This window comes from Canis lupus, chromosome 4, assembly GCF_011100685.1.
Source record: "Canis lupus familiaris isolate Mischka breed German Shepherd chromosome 4, alternate assembly UU_Cfam_GSD_1.0, whole genome shotgun sequence".
In the NCBI taxonomy this organism is placed as follows: Eukaryota; Metazoa; Chordata; class Mammalia; order Carnivora; family Canidae; genus Canis; species Canis lupus.
In genome coordinates this window covers 84,275,338-84,300,252 of record NC_049225.1, presented here as the reverse complement: position 1 = coordinate 84,300,252, position 24,915 = coordinate 84,275,338, and the positions used below count along the sequence as shown (strand labels likewise).

Sequence of the window (24,915 nt, the reverse complement as noted above, 5' to 3'; positions counted from 1 at the left end):
ATAAATCCATCCTGTGTTATTTGATATGTATTTTATTTTCTCTGCTCACAAAAAACTCACTAGTTTACAAGAAACTCTGAGAAGCTGTGTAATGAATTTCTCTTCTCACGTTTAAATTAATGGCACTTTTTTCCTTAAAAATTTTCATAGAAACACAACTTAAAAATTTTGTCTCTGACTGAAGACTTCCATCATCTGGTGATTTGTTAAAACCAACTTTCCACACACCAGCACAGTATTAAGACAAAACCAATATTTATTTAATGTGGAGTTTCAGCCCTGAGGCCTCTCTTTATAAAGAGGGATTTTTTTTTTTCATTTCCTTTTTTGAAATTTATTTATTTATTTTTTTTTGGAAAAAAGTAACATTTTGCTGAACACCTTTAATAGGAACTAAGGTTAAGGTCAAACATTGCTCTTAAAATTCAGGACTTACATAATGAATTTTATATTATCGCGTTTATTTCCACTTTCTGAAAGGGTAGGAAAAACAAATGTGTTTTGGCATACAGTTTAAAAAAGAAAAGAAAACAAAACAAAACAAAAAAAACCCTTTGAGTTATAAGAAGATGGAGTTCAGAAAGTATTCTTCTGTCTTCCTCAAAAGGAATTAGAAGTCAGCATGTTGCTATTGCTCCTTGACATAAAGACAGTGTCTTTGTTTTCTGTCCTCTGTGTCTCTGAATCCTGTAATGCCATCACAGCAGAGTGTATTGTACACCATTTTAAATGATAAGAGTTTCAATAGGCACTTTAGTGGAATTAAGAAAAATCTAACACTCTTCCACCGTGATGCCACATAGCTATCTCCGTTCTATGTTGTCATGTCAGTAAATTGTATTTAATAGGCCTGAGCTTGTCTCAGTGTGTATCCAAAAGAACAAAACAAAACCAAGCAAGTACATGTAATAGGATTTATCTTGTGTTGGCAGAGTAAAACAAAACTGACAATATGATAACTACAGCAACTTGCTAGAAACCAGATCATCAAATGATTGTGTCCTACAAAGCCTGGTGTGTGTGTCTGTGTGTCTGTGTGTGCACGTGCATGTATGCATGTGTGTGTGTGTGAGAGAGAGAGATTTCTATTTGTGTTTCTTTTAAATTTCTCCTTTTGGTTGTGTTTTATCCTTGGCTTCTGCCCTAAGTGACTTTATCAGGGTTATAACTCTCTTCTTCCCCAAACATGTCTGCCAAGACTTTAAAGCGGGGTCCCCAGTCTGTCAGATAGTCGTAGTCCTGGTCAGCCTCTGTGGTGAGAGAGTCTATAGAGCTAAGGGAGTCTGCTACTGATCCATTTCCTTCATACGCATATGTTGCCAATGAATCATATGGGGGGGCGGTGGGGTCCACATCATTCTCCTGTAGCCTTTGATGAATGAAATCCCGTATGTCTGTGTTATCTTCCACTGGTGGTCTCTGACGAGGTAAACAGAGAGCGTCTGGTTTTATATCCCTGCGAATTTTGTTATCTTCAATCACTTTTGGATTTCTCAGAGCACCAATGTCGAACGCCTGGGTGTCCTCCTCCCCACCTCCTTCATCATCATAATGGATCACGTTGTCTCTGATGTCTTCTTTGGAGGTCATTAGAGTGTCTTTCTTCTTCTGTCTTCGCAGAGCTACGTACAGCACAACTATGGCTAGAACAAGACAAAAATTGCAGAATATATAAAAAATTGAGAATATGTAGGTCATCCCTCCATAAAATTGATCAGGGCTGACCGACACATTATTTTCAAAGTAAACACACTATGCAATAAGGATCAGATCGATGTTTACATTGTTTGGTGTTTGTCTCGATCTCAACTTCATTTTGAAATTGGAGCTAACAAATTTCAGCAAAATTCGTCACAAAGTCAAGCAACTACAGTCTTGCATTTAACTTATATGTAAAGACTTTACTATCATCTAAAAAGTACGTTATGAATTTTTTGAAAGAATGGTTGTTCTAAGCATACAGAGAGCTGTACAGGGTTGGTGTAATAAAACTTGCATATTATAGCCCATAAGTAACACTTACATATTACTCAGAGCTAGATATCCCAGTTGCAACATTACTTGTATTTCTAACAAAAGAAACCCAAATCTTCATGTGACGATAACTTTAAAAAGAAATACATTTTAAAAAGAGAAGGAAGAAAAGAAGGAAGGAAAGCAGAAAGGAAGGAATAAAGAGTATAGAATATAAGGGCCTTAGTTTTATAAAGTATGTCAGCCAAGACCCCTAATTATTTCAATTCTGTGTCTTGCCATATTGAGAAGTGTTCAATTTACATTCATGAAGCATGATAATATTTTAGAATAATTTATATACTCTCAGAATTTAAGTCTCTTTCTGTTCCTAGTTGATGCACAACAATCCATTAAATTGAAAGCATTTATGGGGCTCATGGGTGGCTCAGTCAGTCAAGTCTCTGCCTTGGGCTCAGGTCATTATAAATCACAAAGGTTTGTCCCCTGCTCAGTGAGGAGCCAGCCTCTCCCTCTCCCTCATGCTCTCCTCCTCCTCCTTGCTTGTGTTCTCGATCTTTCTCTATCTCAAAGAAATAAATAAAATCTTAAAAAAGAAAAAAAGAAAGCATTTATTTCCTCTAGAAGTGAATGGGCCTGGGTCCAAATGATTAAGTCAGTGCTCACCTTTGCTCATCATAAAACCCTCTCTTCTCCACAGAGATGGTAATATGGTGAAAGCCAAAGTGTGTTTGATTTACTCCAGCAGAATCTGGAAGATCCCTGTCATAAGATTAGAAATCAGAGAAGATTGCATGATAGCAAAAGCTCCTTTATTTCCTCTTCCTCCAAAATTAAAGCTTGACCAACTGGAAGGGAGGAAAGAAATACAGGGAGAGCTTCTGTACAACAGGCCTTGGAGAGACAGTTAACACACTGCACTCCTCCGGAGGTTAAGGAAATCCAAAAACTAAAAAGCCTATAGCTCACCTCGGGGGGAGTGAGTGAGAAAGTGCAAGCCCCATAGAGATGCCCTGCATACACAATGGCTTTAGAGTTGCTCTGGCTGAGAAAGGCATTACTAGTTGCTGTGCCTGAGGGCTCCCCAAAAGATACCAGGGCACCACAAGATGCTCTTGCTTCCCCTCATCCTGGGGAAGGTATGAAAACGGTTAAGAATAAGTGGAAAAGAGATCCCTGGGTGGCTCAGCGGTTTAGCGGCTGCCTTTGGCCCAGAGCGTGATCCTGGAGTCTCGGGATCGAATCCCACATGAGGCTCCCTGCATGGAGCCTGCTTCTCCCCCTCTGCCTGTGTCTCTGCCTTTCTCTCTCTCTGTGTGTCTCTCATGAATAAATAAATGAAAACTTAAAAAAAAAAAAAGACTAAGTAGAAAGATCTGCAGGAGTCTGAGATTGGTTAAGGAAGTCCAAGAATAGTTGGATATTTGGGTATACCCCATGGCAGGGCTAACCACCCATTCCCTGCTGTATACTTGAAATCCATGTGCTGGAAGAGTTGAAAGAGCACCGTGGATACTCAGGAAGCACTTGGAGGATGCTGCTGACCTGAGAAGATTACTTGCTACGCTGTAAAGGGGCCAAAGAGGCCAAAGGTGAGCACCGGGAACCCACCAAATCATGCCAGGTTGATATGGAAATAAACACTCTGGGGCTCAGGTGGCTCCTAGACAAGAGAGAAGCGTTTAAAAGAAACACTTGGGATCCCTGGGTGGCTCAGAGGTTTAACCCCTGCCTTTGGCCCAGGGCGCGATCCTGGAGTCCTGGGATCGAGTCCCACATCGGGCTCCCTGCATGGAGCCTGCTTCTGCCTCTCTCTCTCTCTCTCTCTCTCTCTCTCATTCTGTCTCTCATGCGTAAATAAATAAAATCTTAAGAAAGAAAGAAAGAAAGAAAGAAAGAAAGAAAGAAAGAAAGAAAGACAGACTTGATTTGAGGTGACTCACCTACCTGATGGCAGTCAACTTTAGGTGTGGGAATGTTATTTTGAATCTTCCCTTGTAAGGTTCATATCATCAGCACAAACAGATGCCAGAGATGACTTATTATCAATGATAAGGATATAAAGGAAACTTTTTTTTCCCCTGTACCCACAGGTACTTGTGTGGCATTAATATCTCTACCATGCAAACTGGACTAGAACTTCAACCTTCAAACTAACAGGAGCTTCTGACTTAGAGAATGTTCTGTATAAACTGTCATATAATGCGTTACTCCTCGCTTTACATCCTGGGTTTTTTGTTTGTTTGTTTGTTTTGTTTTATGTCTTAAAGACAAAGGTAGGGTATCTACATTTGCAAAGCATACATACACGGATCCCCAGTGCCCGATTGTACGTCTGTTGCAATTTGAATGTAAAGAAATGCCTGCCAAGACAGAAAAGCTCTCTCTCATGTTGTGAAACTGCCAGAAAGTTAATAAGCAAAGAGGGCCCAGCTGAACAGAAGTGATGGAAGAGGGAAACCCCTAAAGCAGATTTTTATTAATTCTTACAGAGATGTTACAGAATACATTACTTCAGTCCTTTTCCTTTGCAGTGCTGCTTAGATAGGTCGGTGCACTATATTCTGATGGGAATGGGTAGATTTGGACATGAGGAGATGTGAGAAAAATGGAGTCAAGAACTACTTCTGGCTGACAGTTTAAACAGGAATAAAAAAAAAAAGCAAACTTGGAGGGTGCTTTCACTTTCATTCACTCCTCTCCTATTCTTTCTCGTTTCTTCCTTTATCAAACTGACATTTTAAGGCTGCTATGCATCCAGTATATTTTTAAAATTATACAATATCCCATTAGGCAGCCATAATTACTGGAATGTAAAAACCATTTTAAGGAAACACTGCTGTAAACGGGGATCTTTAGTATAGAAAATTTCACACAGTGGTGAGTGCAGCAAACTGTTTTCTTAGTTGACGATCCCTAAGGGCTGGAACACAGCTTTGTGGTTTTGATGTCATTTATTTATTCCTAACGGTATATACACGTGAGGTGTTAAATAGAAGATTAATAAGTTATCATTAATTTGATGATACATAAATTAAAATACTCAATGTAGATAATCTTCCTTCTAGCCAGGTGTGACTCTCAATGAAGAAAAACTGACGTGGCAAATTGTGAAGAGAGCGGCACAGAGGAGAGAGAGAGAGATTGAGAGTAAGAGAGAGAATATGTGATTAATATTGAAACCAACCTAGGAGTATAACAATGCACAGTAGGATCGCAATCAGAGCCCCAGTGCTGAGACCCACAGGTAGAAAAATCGCTTCCACATTACAAGACAGGATGGTCCCATCAGAGTCACATCTACAGACGCGGATAGTCATCGTGTTGGTGCTGCTCTGCACAGGGTAGCTGCTGTCTTCTATTACAACAGGGAGGAAATACAACTCCTGCTGCCTGCGGCTATATCCATTTCTTCGGGTTTCAATTCCAGCTGTGTTGTCTACAAAACATGACATTTATGATAAGAGGGTTACTAAAAGCTTTGCTTCGAATCCTAAAGTTGGTATTGGTTAAACAGTAGGAAGCTCTTCTTGCATAAGCAAAATGCATCCGTATTTTAATTCTTTCTTTTATTGTTTTGAAAGCTGCCAAAGGTAATCAAATGTAATCCAAATAATCCTTAGGAAAAGAAGAAACATTAATCTTGTCTGGTGTGAGAGTTACATTTTCAATTCACAAAGAATATAAAACTGTAAGACTAGAAGTATGTTGTGTGACCCATTTTTTTAACATCAAAATCTCTGATAAAAAAATACATATGTGGGTGTTTTCTTACATGATAGAAGAGCAGAGATTACAAAGCATGAATCTATAAAAGATCTCATGTAAAAATCTATTCATTAAAATATGACAAATATCAATTGAGTATTTTTTTTATTTTTCCCAGATCTGTATCATAATATGGTAAAAAATATATGTATGTATGTGTATATATATATATCTTTCACTTTTGTATATCAATTGTTATAAGAAAAATGGAAAAGTGTATTACAAACATCAAGATTCATTAAAAATTTTAAACATAATAAATTATAATAATTACCATTTTAATATAAGTACAAAAATAATTCTTTTTAATACTGACAAAATCAATAAGAGCAATATTTACTGAGAATAATTCAAGGCAATAAAAATTTCAAATTTTATATAAATGCAAATAATGCTGCAATTAAAAGTATTATTTTGAATGCATTTGTTCTTTACTTCCTTTACTTCCTACACATAGAAGTGGGAATTTGGTTTTATTCATAACACCATTTCTTTTTTTGTGTCTATTAAAGTAACTCCTAGAAATATTTTTCTATTTGAAGAAATGTATTAATATTTCCTTTCTTATAGCCTTACAAGATATCCACTTTGGAATCACGGAAACTAATTTTAGAAATATATATTACTCATGAAAATAGAGGTATGTCAGAAAATGTTACTATCTCAGTAATATTCCATTCATCTCTTTGTGTATTCTAGATTCAACAGCTAAAAATTAGGCAGTTTCTCTAGACTCATTTCAGTAGAAACACTAAGTTGAAGAAACTCTACTTGAGGATACTGTTTTCCATGGGGAAGTGACTTTGCTATTATATAGAGGATATTTTTAAATTGAGAAAATAAAAAAAATCAAGATGCCAAATGTCTATTATAATATTCCCAGTGAGACTTAGTAATGTCGGGTACTTATGATGACAGAGGGAATAAAGAAATGGATACTAGTTGAATTAACATTGAAATCTTCAGTAACTGATTGAATACTTGTGTCTGAGGAAAAGGAACAGTCAGGATTGAAGTTCGAAACCTGGGTGAAAATTATTAATAAAAATAGGGGCTGGAGAAGCTGATATATTTGCACTCGAGGAGCCATGGATTCAACGTTCCTGAATGCATTATATCAAAAGGCGCCCTACCCTTTTGTTTATGCTTACAGCAGGCCCCTCCCCCCCATCCATGGTTTTACTCTCTCTGATTTCAGCTGCCCCAAGTCAACAGTGGCCTGGAAGCAGATGATCCACTTTCTGATGTGTGGTCCAAAGTTCATTTCATCTCATCATGTAAGCATTTTATCGTCTTACATCATCACAAGAAGAAGGGTATGTACAGTACAAGATGGATTAAGGAAGAGAGAGATCATATTTGCATAACTTTTATTAGAGCAGAATGTTATAATGATTCTATTATCATTGCTGTAAATTATCTACTGTGTCTAATGTGTAAATTAAACTTTATCATAGGTATGTGTGTAGAGTAAAAGACATTTATATATACAGGGTTCAGTACTACCTGTAGTTTGGTTTCAGACATCCAGTAGGTGTCTTGAAACACATCCCCCAAAAGAAAAGGGGGGACTATTCTATTTTCACTCTATTATTACTATTGATATATGACCATGTAAAATTCTTTGTGTTGTTCATGGTGGGGAAAAAAGATATTAAACCTCATGTCCATTCTTAAAATGGTTTCTACTGAAGAATAAAGGTAGTTTATATCATATAAACCATAAATACATATGCACACAATGGAGTATTATTCGGCTGTAAGAAAGAAGGAAATATTGTCATCTGTGACAACATGACTTAACCCGGAGGGCATTATACTGAGTGATATAAGCCAGAGAGAGAAAGAGAAATGTTGCACATGGTAACATTTATATGTGGAATCTAAAAAATTAAAAAAAAAAAGAACCCCTAACAACAGACAGTAGAAATGTGAGAGTGGGGAAAATGAGGAAAGATTGGTAAAAAGATACCAGCTCTTAATTATCAGATGAAAAAGGCCTGAAGAGCTAATGTATAACATGGTGACTACAGTTGATACCACTGTGGTACAGAACTGGAATTTGCTGAGTAGAACTTAAATGTTCTACCCCCAGGGGGGATTTTTTTTTAAGTAAATATGTGAGGTGAAAGCAATGTTTCCATTCAGTTTTTAGAAACTTACACTTACCCTTAAAATATAACTTAAGATAAAACAGGGAATATAGTAAATGACATATGAATAGCAAACGGTGTTCAAACTGTGAAAAAAAAATATGCTATGAGGCAAAATGATCTGATTCATATTATCATGACTAATCAAATATAGATTCTCCAGCAAAGATACAATGAGGAAAATAGTCAATGTTCCTGAATGATGTGACCATCTATCTTGTTGCCCAAGCTATGGATCTGGAAGTCTGATTAGTCTTCTTATCCAATGTATTTACATACGGAATCTAGGGAATCTAGCATCAAGTCCTGTGAATTCTACTTCTCTCCACGTATCTCCATCAGCCATTATCCAAATCTTAGAATCTCTCACCCACTCCTGCAATAGCATCAGAAGTAATCCTATACCCTTCCATTATCTTTTCCACACTGCATCCAAACTGATGTCCCTAATGCAAATTGAACGTACTGTGTTTATCATAAACCTTTCAAAGGCTTCTGAAGTCATTGGATTTAAGTTATAATCCTTTTAAATGGCCTGTAGTTAGGGTGACCATATGGTCTGGTTTGTCTCGGACAGCTTTATTTTATGTGAACTGTTCTAATTAAGATGACTGATGGTGTCCATTTCTGTTCTCCAAATTGTTTTAGTTTTCATAACAAAATATGTAGTCTCTCTACTTATAAGGCTCTTCATGTCTGGGGCCCTGTTGCATTTACAGCCATTCCTCACACCACAGTATTAGGTGAAGCAAATCCTACTGAATTTCCTTCTGAGACAAAATGTCTGATGTCTTTCCTCTAAATATTTGCAGAAAAGTAAATTTTCTCAGACGCCCTTTGACTTCTGTCCATCATCATGATCGTCATCATCATCATCTCATCACAGTTGGTTTATTTGTTCTGTGCAAACACAGCATTTGGTAAGAAATGAACTTTTTACTCTCCAATCTTAGGAACTCAGGTGTCTTTAATCCCAATTTCATAACTATGGAAATTTAGAAGGGATTAAAATATCCACAGTCACAGAACTAATAGTGTAAGAACTGACCAGTACTTAGCTTTAATATTTTCAATCCAGTGTCCTTTGTATTTTTGTAATGAGTGTAACAGTAGCAGGTGTGAAGGTATTAGTAGTGCTGGCAGTGGTGGTGATGGTAGCAGTATTGGTGGTAGATATGTAAGCGCAGATCTGATGGGGGAAGTGATAACTAAAATCCCCTTGGTATTGTGTTAAAGGATTTGCATGCATTATTTTATTTAATATAAATACTCTGAGATTGATTAATTTCAACTATGAGTTTAAAATTATTAATTATGGCTTAATACACTGAGAATCTGCCACTTAAGATAATGGAGTGGGAAGGAAAACCTCTAATTACAAAGCCTGTATTCTTAGCCTACTGTCCTGTGTTACTCAAATGAACCAGTTACCAAGAAGTCACCTATTTGTGTGTGGAAGTAATGAGCATGTGGCACAAATGATATATTTAAAACATAGAAAAGTATTCAATTTCCCAGATAGGCTATTTTTGCTTGACTCATTAAGACACTGTCCACATTATAAATGGAAGCAAATTGCCTCATTAGATACAACCTATATAGGTCAAATATTTGATTTACTGCTAGCTATAGAATTTTGTATTTCTCCTATATGGATTTCCATATTTTATGAACTTGGATGCTTTCAGAAATAACCCTGATTGCTACCTTTGTGTCCTTTTACAAAGTTACATGATAAGAGGTAAGTTTTCCATGTGGTTAAACTTACTTCTGAAGTCACGGACTGTAAAATTTGGTTTGATGGCAGCTTCTGGTGATAATCTAAAGGAGAATTGCTGCCCAGCAGGTGAAAGATCTCGGTCTGCAGCGCTGACTATCTGAATTATCTGAAACAAAGTTGAGATGAAACTTGAAGTCAGTCATGAGTTTCAAAGGGAACTTTACCTATACCAGGCTAATAGGTTTAGTCAATGATGCATGCAAGGAGATAGAAATGACATTTTTAGGATTCAAATCAGTGGGCCAATTATTTACAAATAATTTTTATAATCAGATATCCAAACATTTACAGTTCATAGTGGCATATAACAATTATAAGGTATGGGCCAATTCCAAATCAATATCTGCATAACTAAAAAACAGCATTGAAAATTTTCACTAATAAGCAAAATAAAATTAAAATGCACTTGCTTGCATTTTAAACTAAATACAATAAATGCTTTCTAACCTAAATGTGAAAATGCTTACTGGAAAGAAAAATCTCTGATTATTTAAAAAGCCCTTGCAATAGCAAAATTTTAGTATATTTATGTTTGTGAGAGTTTTATTTTCATAAATAAATAAAATGATGAGAAAGAGAAATACAAAAGATGTATATCTGATTTTGTTCTTATATTGGATTTCCTCCAATAAGCAAGAATACTAACTGTATTTTCATAACATATTTTTTTTAAGAATTAAGCACCAACAACCCTGCTTCAAAATATTTTCCAAATTGCTTCCATAGGTTGTGTATTTAGTAGTTAAAATTCTGATACTTCAAGAAAATGCCCTTAAGAATTTGGAGATTAAAAATAACTTCTGAGAGCCAAACTGTGAAATTGATAATTCACTACATAGATAAGCAAATTATACTAGCTCTGAGGTTGTATTTATTAACATATCCAATGGCTTTGCATCAGAAAGAATTTCAGGAAATGTGTATAGCAAAGAGTGAGAGCAGAGTACTTCCTTAGGTGATCACTCTCTTAGACTACATTTGAATTTGCCAGAGGAAGATCTCACATTTCAGGTACTGTATCTTGGGCACCGCGGGCAAAAGCATACATCATGTGTTCTAATACTGACACCATGAAACATGTGATTTATTTTTTTAAATATGTGATTTATTTACTACTTTTTGTTTCCATTCCTCATTCCTTGGTTAAAACTCAATCTTATTACTATGATCTACCTCCCCATAGTTGTGTTTATGTACACATGCATACACACATACGCACTCACGCATAAGCATAAATACTGTGACTTTGGGTGCCTGGTGCCATATTAGTAATTTCTAATTTGACAGATTGGCTTTCTAATGAGAATTTCAGTTCCCTGGTTCAGTGTGAATCAGTCACAATTCTAGAAAACTTCAACTTTCCTTCACATAAACCAATATGCTCAGTCAGATCACTATATCTTATCCATAAATTTTCTGTACATTATTAGGGGATTGATTTGTCAGGTATTTTGTTTTGTTTTGCCTTTTACTACTATCCATAAGCGCAATCATTTACTAAATTAATTTAACATCAAAGAATATCAAGAACATATCTTTAGAATGAAGCAATGTCCTTTCAAATAGCAGACAGAGAAGAAAGTTTTGGTATAAATTAGCACTTATTTGGAATTGACACTTGGGAGTCATTGCCCTAAGGGGGAAAAAAATCTCATACTTCAGTAATTCACTATATATATCGTTGTTGGTTTAGATAGTATCATCTTTTCTTTTTTGTCTCTTGATAGGTAATACATACATGTAAAAATACGTATATAAGCATGCATACATATTCAAGAATAGGCTGGAAGAGATAGACAGTTCCTATGCATAGATCCTAGACAATGGGCAAAACGGCTGGAGTCAAAAGCAGAAAATGCTCACATATCATATTCCCTGAAAACTCAAGTAACATTTTAGGGCTGTGCTTTGTACATAAATGTGGCCCAGTAGAAAACCCAAAAGGTATTTATTAGAAGAAAAGCCTTCAAGTATCCCACAGGTTGCTTAACGCTTTGAACAGATATAAGAAAGCCAAGTTATCTCAGGTCATTTAGACTATTCCCAACTTTTTAAACTCTTCAATTTACTAGACAAGTACAGAAGCGTAAAATGTAGTTCTATTTCCAAAGAACTTTTATTTTGTGCATTACAATAGTCTGATTGACATAGGATAATTAGTATCACCAACTATCTAAAAAAACAGAATATTGGGTCTTGGGGGAATCTGGAAAGTGAGAAATTGCTAAGTTGTGGAATTTCAGAAAACTTCTTGTAACTTCTCAACGAAATTGGTTTATTATTTATTTAAATATTTATGTAGCATCTACTCTTCCAGGCATTAAAGTGATAAAGTGTCACACACAATCATAAAGTGATTACATGGCCTTATCCCATGTAAATAGTCAATACATTTAAGGTGATAAAGGGCTAAAACTTTGTTTTAATGCATTTATTTGTCTATTTAAAATTAAGGATGCAAATTTATCCATTGAGAAATCCAACTAAATAAGTCATGCTACAATAAAATTAGTGTTTTCCCCAAATTATCAGTGAAGATTTGAGTAGCACAGTCCACTAGAGGTTTCTGTACTGGAAATATTCTATATCTACGTGGTCAAAAAATGGAAGCTACTTATTACATACAGCCATTGAGCAATTAAAATTACATACAGCCATTGAGCAATTAAAATGTGGCTGGTATGAATAAGAAAACTGTTAATTTTATTGAATTTTAACTTAATAGTTACATAGCTAGTGGACATCACAGGACTAGGATTATGGGACAGATTTACTACAAAGCAGTATAAAACATTCAAATTAAAACAAATACTGAAGATCAAAAATAGCTTTTTACAATGTAAATAACTTTCAAATATTAATATTTTTAAGAATTAAAACTTCAAATTTAAATGAATAGTTATTTAAATGAATTTAAATTTAAATTTAAATGAATAGTTATCCTATTTTGAAGTGATTAAAATATAAAGCGAACCAAGCATACTAATATATTTTTCCTTTGGAACCGAGTTGCACAGTACTGGATTAATCATATTCTTATTTCATGACAATACTCTCGTCCTTTGCTCATGTTTGATTCATTCATCATATCATATCATCATATCATATTATAACATTATATTATTTTATTCATTCAACTATAATAGTCCAGAAAAAAAAACCAAACTGGCTACCCAACACACTCACATTAAATCTAGGATTTTGACAGTAACTTTCATAACCACGTGGTCCCCCGTCATGACATCTTCTACTAGAACCAGAGCAGCATTAACTTTATAAGGAAAATGTAATTCGGAGATTTGGAATAACCCAGATGTTCCACTCAAGGCCACAAGAGAAAGAAACCTTACATTTTTAATGGGCTACTGAGCTTTTCTGTACACCTTCATAAGGCATTTGAGCAAACCAAAACACTTTAGAAGAATTCACTTTAAAGTTGTTCGCTTTCAGGTCACTAGTCACAGATTCCTTAAAAATTCCATAGTAAAAGATTGGAAAACATAGCAGATCTGCAATCCTAAACTTTTCAGTTATACAAAGAATGTTCACTAGGCCATCTCCACTTTATCCCTTGTGATGTTACCTCTACACCATAAGTGCACCCTTACGAGTTTACTATCTCTTGTGGGATTTTTTTTTTTTTATGTGAACATATGATCCAGGGGGAAAAATCCATCTATTTATCAATATTGATGTTGATATCGATATGTGTGGGGGTGAGTGCGTGCAGTAGGTCTTGACATGCTATTAGCCAACAATATTGATAAGATACCTGTCCTGGTTTGGCATTTTCACACACCGCTGTCTCATATGGCACAGATATTTCTGGAGGAAATTCATTGACATCTAGGACATTAATCAATATGTTGACTTTGCTGCTTAATAATGGGTTACCTGTTGAAAACATAGAAAAGAGTAAAGACAATGACAAAATCTAGTCAATTATTGCTCTTATAATAAATAGTATTATTTTTTTTATTTTTTAAAAAAGATTATTTCAGAGAAGGAGAGAGAATGGTGGGTAAGGGGTACAAAGGGAGAGGGGGACAAGCAGACTCCCTGCTGAGTGCTGAGCCCAATGCAGGGCTTGATGCCAGGACCATAAGATCATGATCTCAGGCAAACTCAAGAGTCAGAGGTTTAACCAACTGAGCCACTCAGGCATCCCTTAGACATTTTTTTTTTAAACAGCCATTATAAAGGATCCAAATGATGCTTCTTTTATGGGAAGCTGTGAGACATTGTGCCAAATATAAATGATAAAAGAATGGGTAAGTGTGGTATCAAAGTTTTGCTGTCCAAGCACCAGCAGTGCACCATACCAGTGTTCATCCCTGAAATTCACTCACCACCAAAGTTAAGGTCAACCATTTGGCTAGTATTTTACCAAACATGTAGCTATCATACCAGAGTTAGTTCACAGAACCCATCTGCACCCATAGGGGTACTCTTCACTGCACAAAACATGTTTTCCAAGCGTGTCCACATAATTAAAACTTTATTTGGTAGGATATTCTACATATTTAAAAAGTTCTCTTAAAATGATTCTTCCTGAAAAGGATGATAAATTACAAGGAAAATTAAGGGGAGAGGGTTTTTTATAAACAAAAATTTTAAAAACAGACTTAAGGAAGTAGAACAGATAGATCATGGAAAGCTAGGATACACCCTGAAATTATTTGCTGGTGTTAAGAAAGAATAAGCAAGATTTTCTTCTACAGTACATTAAAAAAAAAAAAAAAAAGAAAAAAAAAAGGTTGTTTTGAAAAAGTGTCTGCCAAAATCACAAGTTTTAGCCCTAGCCCTTGGTATGTTACCTGCCTCCCAGTCATTTGTTGAAGAAGACTCAAAAAATTAAGTTAGTAAAGCATAAAAATGTACATTTTACCTATCTATTATAATTTTTACCTACGAAATTTTACAGATGAATAAACTGCCACAAGTTTTTGAAGGACCTTGCCCAGAGTCACACAGTTAGGGGAATGAGAAGTTAAAATTCAAACCCAAGACTATGGAAATCCAAATACCATGTACATGCCACCATATCTTCTCTGTTGATTGGTTGATGTGTCAAATTCTTCATCTGCAGTGCTGCTGAAGATTCATAATATTAGTATTATTTTAGACCTCTATCTGGATTCTTTTAAAGAAACTTATAAAGCCTCAACACATGATTGATTCGGCTGAGCCTCCACTATCCTGCTGTGCTAAAACTTATTAGAAAACAATAGGCCTTATAAACAGTATCATAATAAATGTTCACAGATTCATATAGGACACAGTGAAATCCATCATCGTGTACCAGTACACACACTGATAACACAAATGGAGGATGAATGGTATATTCTGGAATATGGGGTGTACTTATTGAAGGTGCATTGGTGACAATGGAGAAGGATGCAGAAAGTACCTGTGATTTAAAAATTAATATGAGCCACAGGGAATTATCTTATTTGGTAGAAAATGTTGGCTGTTTTCATGAATTATTTAATCTACCTTCATGTCAGTTTCTTTCTGTGAAACACACAGTATTGATAGTTCCTAATTCATAGGTTTTCTGTATGAAATAAGAGGTGGTATTTTACAAAGTGTTACATCACCTTTGGTAAATTACATTGCTCTTATTACCAAGTGTGCACTTCTTGGAGGTTATCTAGCTCTGTATCTATTTTTGGTCTTAATTATGCCTAAAGCATAATTTGCAGATAAAAGTCAACAATTTGATTAAATTTAGTTTGCTTTCCTGAGAAAGGATTAGCAATTATAAAAAATAACAAAATCTAAGACAAACAAAATTATGCCTAATATTTTATAATGCTTATAGTATATTTATATTCTAAAACATGTTACGTGGGTTAACTTTGTAGGGTTCACAGTAACTCTGTTATAGATACTATTCTTATCCCATTATTACATGTGTAACTCTGAGGAACAGAAGGAAGATATGACTCTTCTAAAAATCACAAGTTGGAAGTAATAAGATGGGGTTCTAGTTCCAAGTTCATGCTCTTAAGATCTATTGTATATTCTGTATTAATCTATTGTATATTGTGTATTGGAAAGTAACAGAAATGTATTTAGCTATTGAAAAAAAAACAAACAACAAATTAACATTACAGATTAGTGAATTCATGTGAATTACTTAGCCTATTCAACCTCTGACAACATAAAAATCAGTCTCCACTTTCCATTTTACATGGTATATAAAGTATAAGTCCTGAGGCCATACAAAGAGGAGAATTTTGTGCCTTTTGTTTTTTTTTTTTGTTTGTTTTTACATTTTGTTTGTTTTTTTGAAAGAGAGAGGGAGAGTATAAAAGCAGGGAAGGGGCAGAGGACAAGCAGATTCCCTGCTGAGTGGGGAACCAGATGCAGGGCTCAATCCCAGGACCCTCAATACAGATTTACCATTATAGTGTATGAACATGGTGTTAAAAATAATTTAGCACAATTCCTCCTATAAGAAATTCCTTTTTGATAGTTTTAAGTTATTTATTCTCCTGTAATATATATAGATTTTAACATTTTCCCAATGAGTAATATGCCACATGTATAATGTCTCAAAAATATAATCACTGTTGTAACATCATATTATTAAAAATGTTTCTCCAAAAGGTGCTTTTGATATCTTGGCTGAGACAAATATTTGTTGTGTGAGAGTTTTCTGTGCCCTGGAGCACTTGTAGAATTACTTATAATTAAATGTCACTTGTCATCTATGTGGCAATTATAATATAAATGTCCAGTTAAGGATTGGGGAAAAACTATAATAACAAAAACACTTTATATTGTCAAAAAATGAGTGATGGGTTATAGATTTCATCATAGTATTATCTCTTCTATAGTGTATTTGTAGATTTTTTTCATAAAATGAGGAAGGTTTAAAAATGTGACCTTATATATTTAAATGCCAATTGGGGAAGTAGTAACATATCTGTTCAAGAACTACTGTACTAAAGCACCGAACATTTTAGAAGACAATATGATTTATAAGAGTAAAATGGATTTTTTCATTTATGTATATCATCCAGAAAATTAGGTTGAGGAAATAATGACTTTTTTTTTTTTTTGTCTATCTAATCTCTATTTGGGACAGTGACGATGAAATTTGTTTAATCACAACTTAGCATGATCATTATTATCAACATTTTTGCCATGTAGAAAGTAGTTATCACCAAATACTTAGAGGGCAATTTCAAGTAAAAATTTAGTAAATTTTAAATAACCAAAATCTTATGCAACGGATTGTTATGTTCTTTGTAGTCAAATCATTTAAACTCAAATTATTAGAGAGGCATGCTACTTATGTTTGATAACCAGCTTATTAATAGTTTTGGCTCATAATATAATCAAGAAATCATTTTGCTTTTATCCCCTTTGCCTTCAAAAATGTTCTGTTAGATATTCTCTTTTTTTTATCACTTGATGATATCTCAGTGAGCTCCCTCGGCTTTCTGAGTCTGTCTCAGTTGGAATTGCCGTATTAGTAGTATTTTTAAGTACAGTTTCAATTAAGAAAACAGAAGGGTGCCTGGGTGCTTGAGTGTCTGCCTTCTGCTCAGGTGATAATCCTGGAGTCCTGGGATCGAGTCCCACATTGGGCTCCCTGCATGGAGCCTGCTTCTCCCTCTGCCTGTGTCTCTGTCTCTCCCTCTGTGTCTCTCATAAATAAATAAATAAAATCCTTTAAAAAATTAAGAAAAAAAACAGTTAAAGCCCAAATTACAAAAACAAGAATGAAGGTAAAAAGATGAGTTTATAAAAAATGAGTTAAAATGGGGCTCCAGGATAGCTCGATCTGAAGAACATGTGACTCTTGATCTCAGGGTTGTGAGTTTGATCCCCCTGTTGGATGTAGAGATACTTAAATACATAAAACTTCAGGAAAAAAAAAATAAAAAAAAGGGGGGATCCCTGGGTGCTTCAGTGGTTTAACGTCTGCCTTTTGCCCAGGGCGTGATCCTGGAGTCCTGGGATTGAGTCCCACATCAGGCTTGGAGCCTGCTTCTCTCTCTGCCTGTGTCTCTGCTTCTCTCTCTCTTTGTGTCTCTCATGAATAAATAAATAAATAAAAATATTTTTTTTAAAAATGAGTTAAAATACTATAAAGGATATTATGAATTTATGCCAAAAATCTAGTCAACATAAATGAACTGAACAAATTCCTAGAAAGACACACATTACCAAAAATGACCTTTAAAAGAAATAAAACCTTAATAAACTTAAGCAAATGATTAAAATCAAGTTGTAATTAAAAATCTCCCAATCGAGACAGAACTCACGCACACATGCCTTCCCTGGGGGAATGCTACCGATGATTTAAAGATCACATTATACCAATTCTTCACAAACTTTCAGAAAATGGAGAAGGAAATTCATTCTATGTATCCTGCTACCAAAGCCAATGGAAAACATCACAAGAAAACAAAACAAAACAAAACAAAAAATGGGTTAATATCACTCATAAACATAAGTCAAAATACTACTGTTAATAAGCCCATTATTAAATCCAAATTCAGGGACCCCCAGGTGGCTCAGCAGTTTAGTGCCTGCCTTCGGCCCAGGGTGTGATCCTGGGGTCCTGGGATCAAGTCCCGCATCAGGCTCCCTGCAGGGAGCCTGCTTCTCCCTCTGCCTGTGTCTCTGCCTCTTTCTCTCTCTGTGTCTCTCATGAATAAATAAATAAAATCTTTAAAAAAAATATGAATTCAAGGGAAAGGAAAATAGAAACCACTTCTTGTTGGAAGGAATGTCAACCCCAATGTCAGAAGAACCTATGGGAAGGGAGAGACACAAACGTATGCCCATTTTTGGAACCTACAGCAAGAAATCTCTTGTAGAAATGGTTCGCTAGTAACTAGCATTGTAACGCTTAATAAATCTTAAAAAAAAGCCCTGAATTTTATTTATTTTTTAAAGTTTTTAAGGTTCCACTTAGTTAACATATGGGGCAATATTAAAACCTAACCAAAAAGGGAAAAGACCTGTATTCTGAAAACTACAAAACACTGATGAAAAAAATTGAAGATGACACAAAGACTGAAAAAAACATCCCATGCTCATGGATGGGAAAACTAAATTTTAAATTTAAAAAGGAAGCTAGAATTGATAAGATGGCATGTTCCTCATGCCATCCTCCTCAATGCTAAGGAGTTTTATAGGGGCAAAGAAAAGTCATTGGCTTTATCCACAGTTCTCGTGAATGTAGTATCCTGGGATTCCACATAAGATTTTATTTGACAAAGTATCGTGATGTTCTACAAGTCTGAAAATTACAGCTCTATAATTGCTTACTGATGGGTGAGAAAACTGGTATAATCTTGCCCTACATTTTTTTTTTTTGTCAGACCTAAGGCTAGAATCCAAGTCTTCTTCCTATGTTTGTCACTGCTCCATGATTTATATCAACTCATCCAAATGAGAAGCCATACCACCTGAGATCTGCCCATGTATGTGATGATCACTTACTTTCAAAGAGTAATGTCTCTGCTCCTATCAAGGCCACCATGCTTGAGAAAGTCTAGCTTACATTCAAGTGTCAAAGTGGTAGTTTTTTTTTTTTTTTTTAAGATTTTATTTACTTATTTGTGAGAGACACAGAGAGAGGCAGAAACATAGGCAAAGGGAGAAGCAAGAGCCGTGTGGGAAGCCCAATATAGGACTCAATCCAGGGGCGCCAGGATCATGCCCTGAGCCGAAGGCAGACACTCAACCACTGAGCCACCCAGGCATTCCAATCCAAGTGGTAAGATTTTTTTAAATAATGTATTAGATATTCAATAAATGCTGGCCAGATAATAGAAGAGTTCCAAGAACCAATGAGAAATGTAATTGAAAATGTTTTGAAAACTGTGAAGCACTAACAAACACAGGTCCTAGTATGTTAAAATATGCTGGAGCTATTAGGCTTCCTTATTTAAAGATGACATCTGCTTTTGAATAACTATCAGTGTTAAAAATTCAATTTTGTGAGTATGTACTAAATTGCAACTACAATAACTTCAAGAGTGAAATCTTAGTTTTTTATGACAAAAAAAATGAATTATAGTGTGAAGAGTGCAAGAAACACTGAATAAGTAACACAAGCTTTCTTTCTCCTTTCCCTTTGAATCAATTCACTTTGAAATTACAAGTTAAGATGAACCATCTCTAATAATAGCTCTGTTCAATTACAGTAGTATGATCTGTATCTAGACCGAGCAATCCATAAAGAGGATTTAAATTATTCATATATACCTATGCTAAAGTCAAATATTACTTTCTATGCTGCTGGTGACAAAAACTGATCTCTAAAGAAAAAAGAACCTTTAAAAATACCGCCAATCAATTTTTTCCCCAATGAAAATACTAGAGGAAACCTATCATTAATTTTAAATATTTGCAATAACACAAAGCCTTAGATATTCTGAATTCTTTTAGAGCAGGAGTTACTTCATATTCATCTTAAAACCTCTAGGGTTTAACACAGAGCCTAGTGCATTCTAGAAAACTGAATATTATCAATGAGTAGATATTCTTTCAAAACCAGACTAAACTGAGAAGCTATGGTGGGTATAATACAGCTGATAAAACAGAAAACTTTTGTGGACCACTGGCACCATGATATTCCTCATATTTTCCTTGAATTCACCCATGGTCAATAAGACTGTAGATGCCAAAAATAATAATAATAATAATTAAAAAAAAGACTGTAGATGCCATTTCAAAACTTTACATTAAACTCTCTATAACTTTAAAAATCCTTCTCAAGTGACTTCCTTTAATCACAGCAAAATTAAATTAGTATTTGGAGAGCAAATAAAATCCATCATTGAATTGATAAAAAAAGAGGTGATTTTATACAAGTAGTTACTAGATGTAAGTAAGTACAATCAAATCTCTGAAACATGCAAATTCACTATAGAATTGTAATACTAAGCAGTCAAACATAGACAGATGATAGATGATAGATAGATGTCAAGACCAATAAAAATTTCAATTTGATTTTATGCACATTGCAAATGTATAATTTTTTACTCTTTTGTACTTTAATTATCTATGCATATGAAAACCACCTTGGCTAGCTCAACTAATAACTTTTTTTTTTTTCAACTAATAACTTACTTAAAATATATCTAACAAGCTTAGGCAAGTGATCAATGTCCCCGTGACCTTCTGTATCAGAGTATGAGAGCCCAGGACTCCCATCTTCACTTGGTCAGCACTCCTGGTGTGACACGGGATACAAACAAAATACCTCTGAGCTTCTATTTCCTCACACTCACTGTGTAGACCATAACACTCATCTTGATTTAATGTATATTAAGCTAGTAGAATTGTTTATTTTATTTTATTATTATTACTTACTGTTATTTCAGAAAAATGAGGTACTTCTCATTTGGTCTCAGAGCATCATTTCACAGCTAACTATGTGGCATGCGGGCAGGTGAAATTCTTCAGTAAATTCTACAACAAAATCTATTTTCTGGTGTTTAAACCCATTATCACTTAATGACCACACTCCGGTAATTTATAACTTTTTGCAACTTCCCCCTGGAGGTTGAATAAGAATACCCTTAAATCCAAAGTCTCTAGAATTAAGCATAATTTGCATAGTTATAGCTTACCAAAATTCTCTATTTTGGGCAATTTCCAACTATTCCTAAGCCTTATTATCCTTAAGCATGGACTTCGGTCTCATTTTTTTCTCATAACTCACAACATATTGTGTTTTGCACATAGATGATATTCTATATAAACTTATGAAAACAAATGTATGAATTTGTGTTTAGCCTGAATTATGGGCAATAATGTCAGAGTCTAATTTTTCTGCACATATGAAAATGATGTCATTTGCATTATGTTGGAGTAAAAAGGAGTTATAACAAAATAGCTCGGCAGACCAAATAACTTCAAAAAGTAATCAACCAATAATTTAATCTCAACTCATAATGATATATTTACATGGAAAATATTCCCCAAAGATAGCAGTGAGGGAGTCGGTTCACTGATTTTTGACCTCTTTCACAAAAAATGCAAATAATCCATTGCTATCTGGATAACGATTGACCAAGAAAATAATTGTCTCTGATGTCATTTATTTCATAATTATATAAAATATGTTCTAGAGCTTTAATTTAGATCATTTTAATTATCTTTGCCTAATGACATTTGTTACAATAATGCCAAAAAATACTGGAAACATCTATGTATTGAAGGTTTCTAATAATTTGAATGAAGTGAATTTTTGGAGCTTCCATCTTTTTTAAAGTTCTCAAGATTAGTATCATAAAAAGCAAAGCAGTAGTGCATAAAAGAATTATTAGGAGTCTAATAACATTATTTGGATCTCCAACTACAGCAACACTGATTAATGACTACTTTTTAATTAATTGGAAGTTGTTCAATCATTGTAACATTTCATTTGCCTGAGATTTTTTATGTAAGGTCAGGCCAAAACACATGCTAGCTCAATCTGCAATAAGGTATACTTACATAATTTTTCCTCCTTGGCAGCACAAGTATAAACTATTTCTCAGTCATTCGCCATGATGATAGTTTCCTGCTCAGCTGGCTAGTTTGATCAATGAAAACAGCCTTGTGCATTAGAATATGAATAGAGTTTACTTTTAAACTCTGTGAATTCAAGCAAAATAAACCCTACAATAAGCCATTCTTATTGTAAATCTTTAATTACCATGTGGTATGTGTTCAGCCTATTTATTTTTCACATGGATAAATAGCATTTACCTCAGCAGACATCCTTGGGGCCCTAAAATCTACACAATGGTCCTTTCATAGGCACTGGAACAGAACACGGGTACCTATTTTAGAAATAATAGCTTGACATCACTCTTACATTGTATAAGATTTTATATATATGGATATATACATACATATATATATGGATAAGGTTTTATATATATATGGATTTTTTATTTATGGTATGTGTATATATATAGGTGTGTATATATATGTATATATGAATATATACACATGTGAATTATGTGTCTAAGCCCCAGTTCTGCACATTTCCCAGTGAGAGTCAACATAACTAATGAGAATCCACATGCTAGGGGTTCCTAGTTCGCATTTACATAAACACTAGAGCCAGCATGTGTCCTAATCATATTGATAGCTTAAAAAATAGATTTTTCTAAACATGAAAAGTCTAAAATTTAGGATCAGTGACACTTGCTTCCACTGCAAAAGTGCATACCCTCCTTCCATTTTCTAAGTGGTTGAAGTGCAAGTCTCTTATTGGAGGGATCAGAGTAGCTACTGCAAGTACCCTCACACCGTGATGCTGGTTTGTGTGGCCTACATAACCATTGGGGAGAAGGAGATCTTCCAGAGCTACAGGTTACTAATGGATGTCTGCAGGCTTTCATCTAACTCAAGATATGGAAGCCTCCTATTCCTATTTCAAAAAAAATATGCACTTTTTTTTGTGCATGCATGAATAGGCTTAGGTAAGATTAGATAGTTTTTAATAATTTCTTTTATTATGATCAATATGTCTGTGACAAATACGTTATTTGAAGAGACTACCCTCTGCTTAGTTGTCATTTGCTATGTACAGGTCATTAGAGTGAATGGTTCAAGGAGGTCTTATATTCTATAACTTAATTTATTTTCACCACACTTGCCAAAGATCTTAGAAAACCAAAGTTTATTTTCTAATTACAATACGGTGGCTAAGCTATTCCCCAACATTCAGGATGAGTGAAATAATTGAAAGTTGACATGAAAGGAATAAAGAGCAACAAATATAATTGTAATAGGAAGCAGTGCAGAAGGGGGGAAAGATGCCAAGTGTGAAAGGAGACCAGGAAAATACCATAAAGAAAACAGATGTCCTCTAAAAAGATTGGCATTCTGTTCTCCTGATGACATATCTGCTTAGGCAGCTGACTGGATGATCTTCTATCAGAGCCTAAGTGAGCACAGAGGGCAGATTTGGAAGGTTATGGCAAGACAGAGAAACCACTGAGGAGAAGAGCAACCTGTGAAGTACCTGTTCAGTGGGACAAGGACGTGTGAATTTCCTCAGGGTCAAGGGGCACAACAGGAGCTAAAATTGAGAAATCCTGCTACACACTCACCCAGGAAGACTGTCCTCTATATGAGGGGATCCTGGGGTTAAGAAGTTGGAAGGTCTACTGTTTTGGTACCCGTATCCAGTTCCCATGCAGGTGGGATACCCAGAGCCCCCCACATCAAATAACTCAGAGATCACTTGAGAAGACAATGTTTGGGCAACTGCCTTTACTGCCAGTCCACTTTAGCCTTAGAAGCAATGGCAAGGAATGGAGTAGTACATGGGGGCAGATTAAGAGAGACTGACGTATTTGCATTTCCCACTTGTCTCTGCCATTCTAACAGGCTGGAGAATCTGTACCCCCACAAGCGAGGGGTCACAGTTCCAGCTTACAGTGTCATTGAGTTCTGCAGTCATCTATTGCTGCGTAACACAACAAATGACCTCAAAATTGCTTGGACTAATGACTATTTAAGTCTTTCTCACGACGTCGTGAGTCAAGCATGTGGGCAGGATTGCTCTGGGTGCACGTTCCATTTCATGTGGCATTGGTGGAGGCCACATGGTGGTATTAAGCCAGCAAATGGCCTGGCCTAGGGATTCCAATCCAACACAGTTCCGCGCACACATGGCAGGTGTGCCAGGAAGGCCGAGCTGAACTGGGATGGTCAACGTGACCACAACCATCAGTGTGTCACCTCTCTAGTATGGAAGCCGCAGGGCCGTCACTTTACTCACATGAGAGGTCAAGGTTCCAATAAACAACGTGGAAGCTGCAAGTTCTTTTATGTTGTCCTACCCTTAGAATAACCAAAAAGCAATGAAATCAGCCGAAGAGATCATTAAGACCTGGGAATAGGTGTTTGACTACTCATGTTTGGAAGCAATTGCTGAAGATAAACAAAACTGTTTCATATTTACATCCCACTCGGTTGAGACTGAACGAAACCCTTCAACAGATACACTCACAGTTAGCTCTTCCCTACCTACGTGGAAACATGAAATTAGCTGCCAGAGTGTTTGTACCAGATGAACCAAATAAAATGAGAAGGAAACAAAAGGAAAAATACTCAGAAGGGATTTCGCAAGAGACCATCAGCAGATGGATGGGGAGATGCACTTCGTTGTGCAAAGAACCAGGCTGATGACCAAATGTCACCATTCTCCCCCGAATCTATCACCTTAGGAAACTGAGAGTATCCCCGATTGTCCCTCCGAAC

General features: G+C 35.4%; 1 protein-coding gene across 3 annotated transcripts in view; it reads right to left on the bottom strand.

The window, feature by feature from the left end:
• Positions 1-432: 432 nt before the first annotated feature.
• Positions 433-24,915, bottom strand: part of CDH12 (cadherin 12) — a 1,036,190-nt gene continuing 1,011,707 nt past the window's right edge. For all 3 annotated transcript variants that reach the window (XM_038535417.1, XM_038535416.1, XM_038535418.1), the window contains 4 exons: positions 13,448-13,569; positions 9,664-9,781; positions 5,162-5,413; positions 433-1,643 (listed from right to left, as the gene is read on the bottom strand). In XM_038535417.1, coding sequence (XP_038391345.1) covers positions 1,144-1,643; positions 5,162-5,413; positions 9,664-9,781; positions 13,448-13,569 — 992 coding nt within the window. In that variant the 3' untranslated portion in view covers positions 433-1,143. The remainder of the gene's footprint in view (positions 1,644-5,161; positions 5,414-9,663; positions 9,782-13,447; positions 13,570-24,915) is intronic.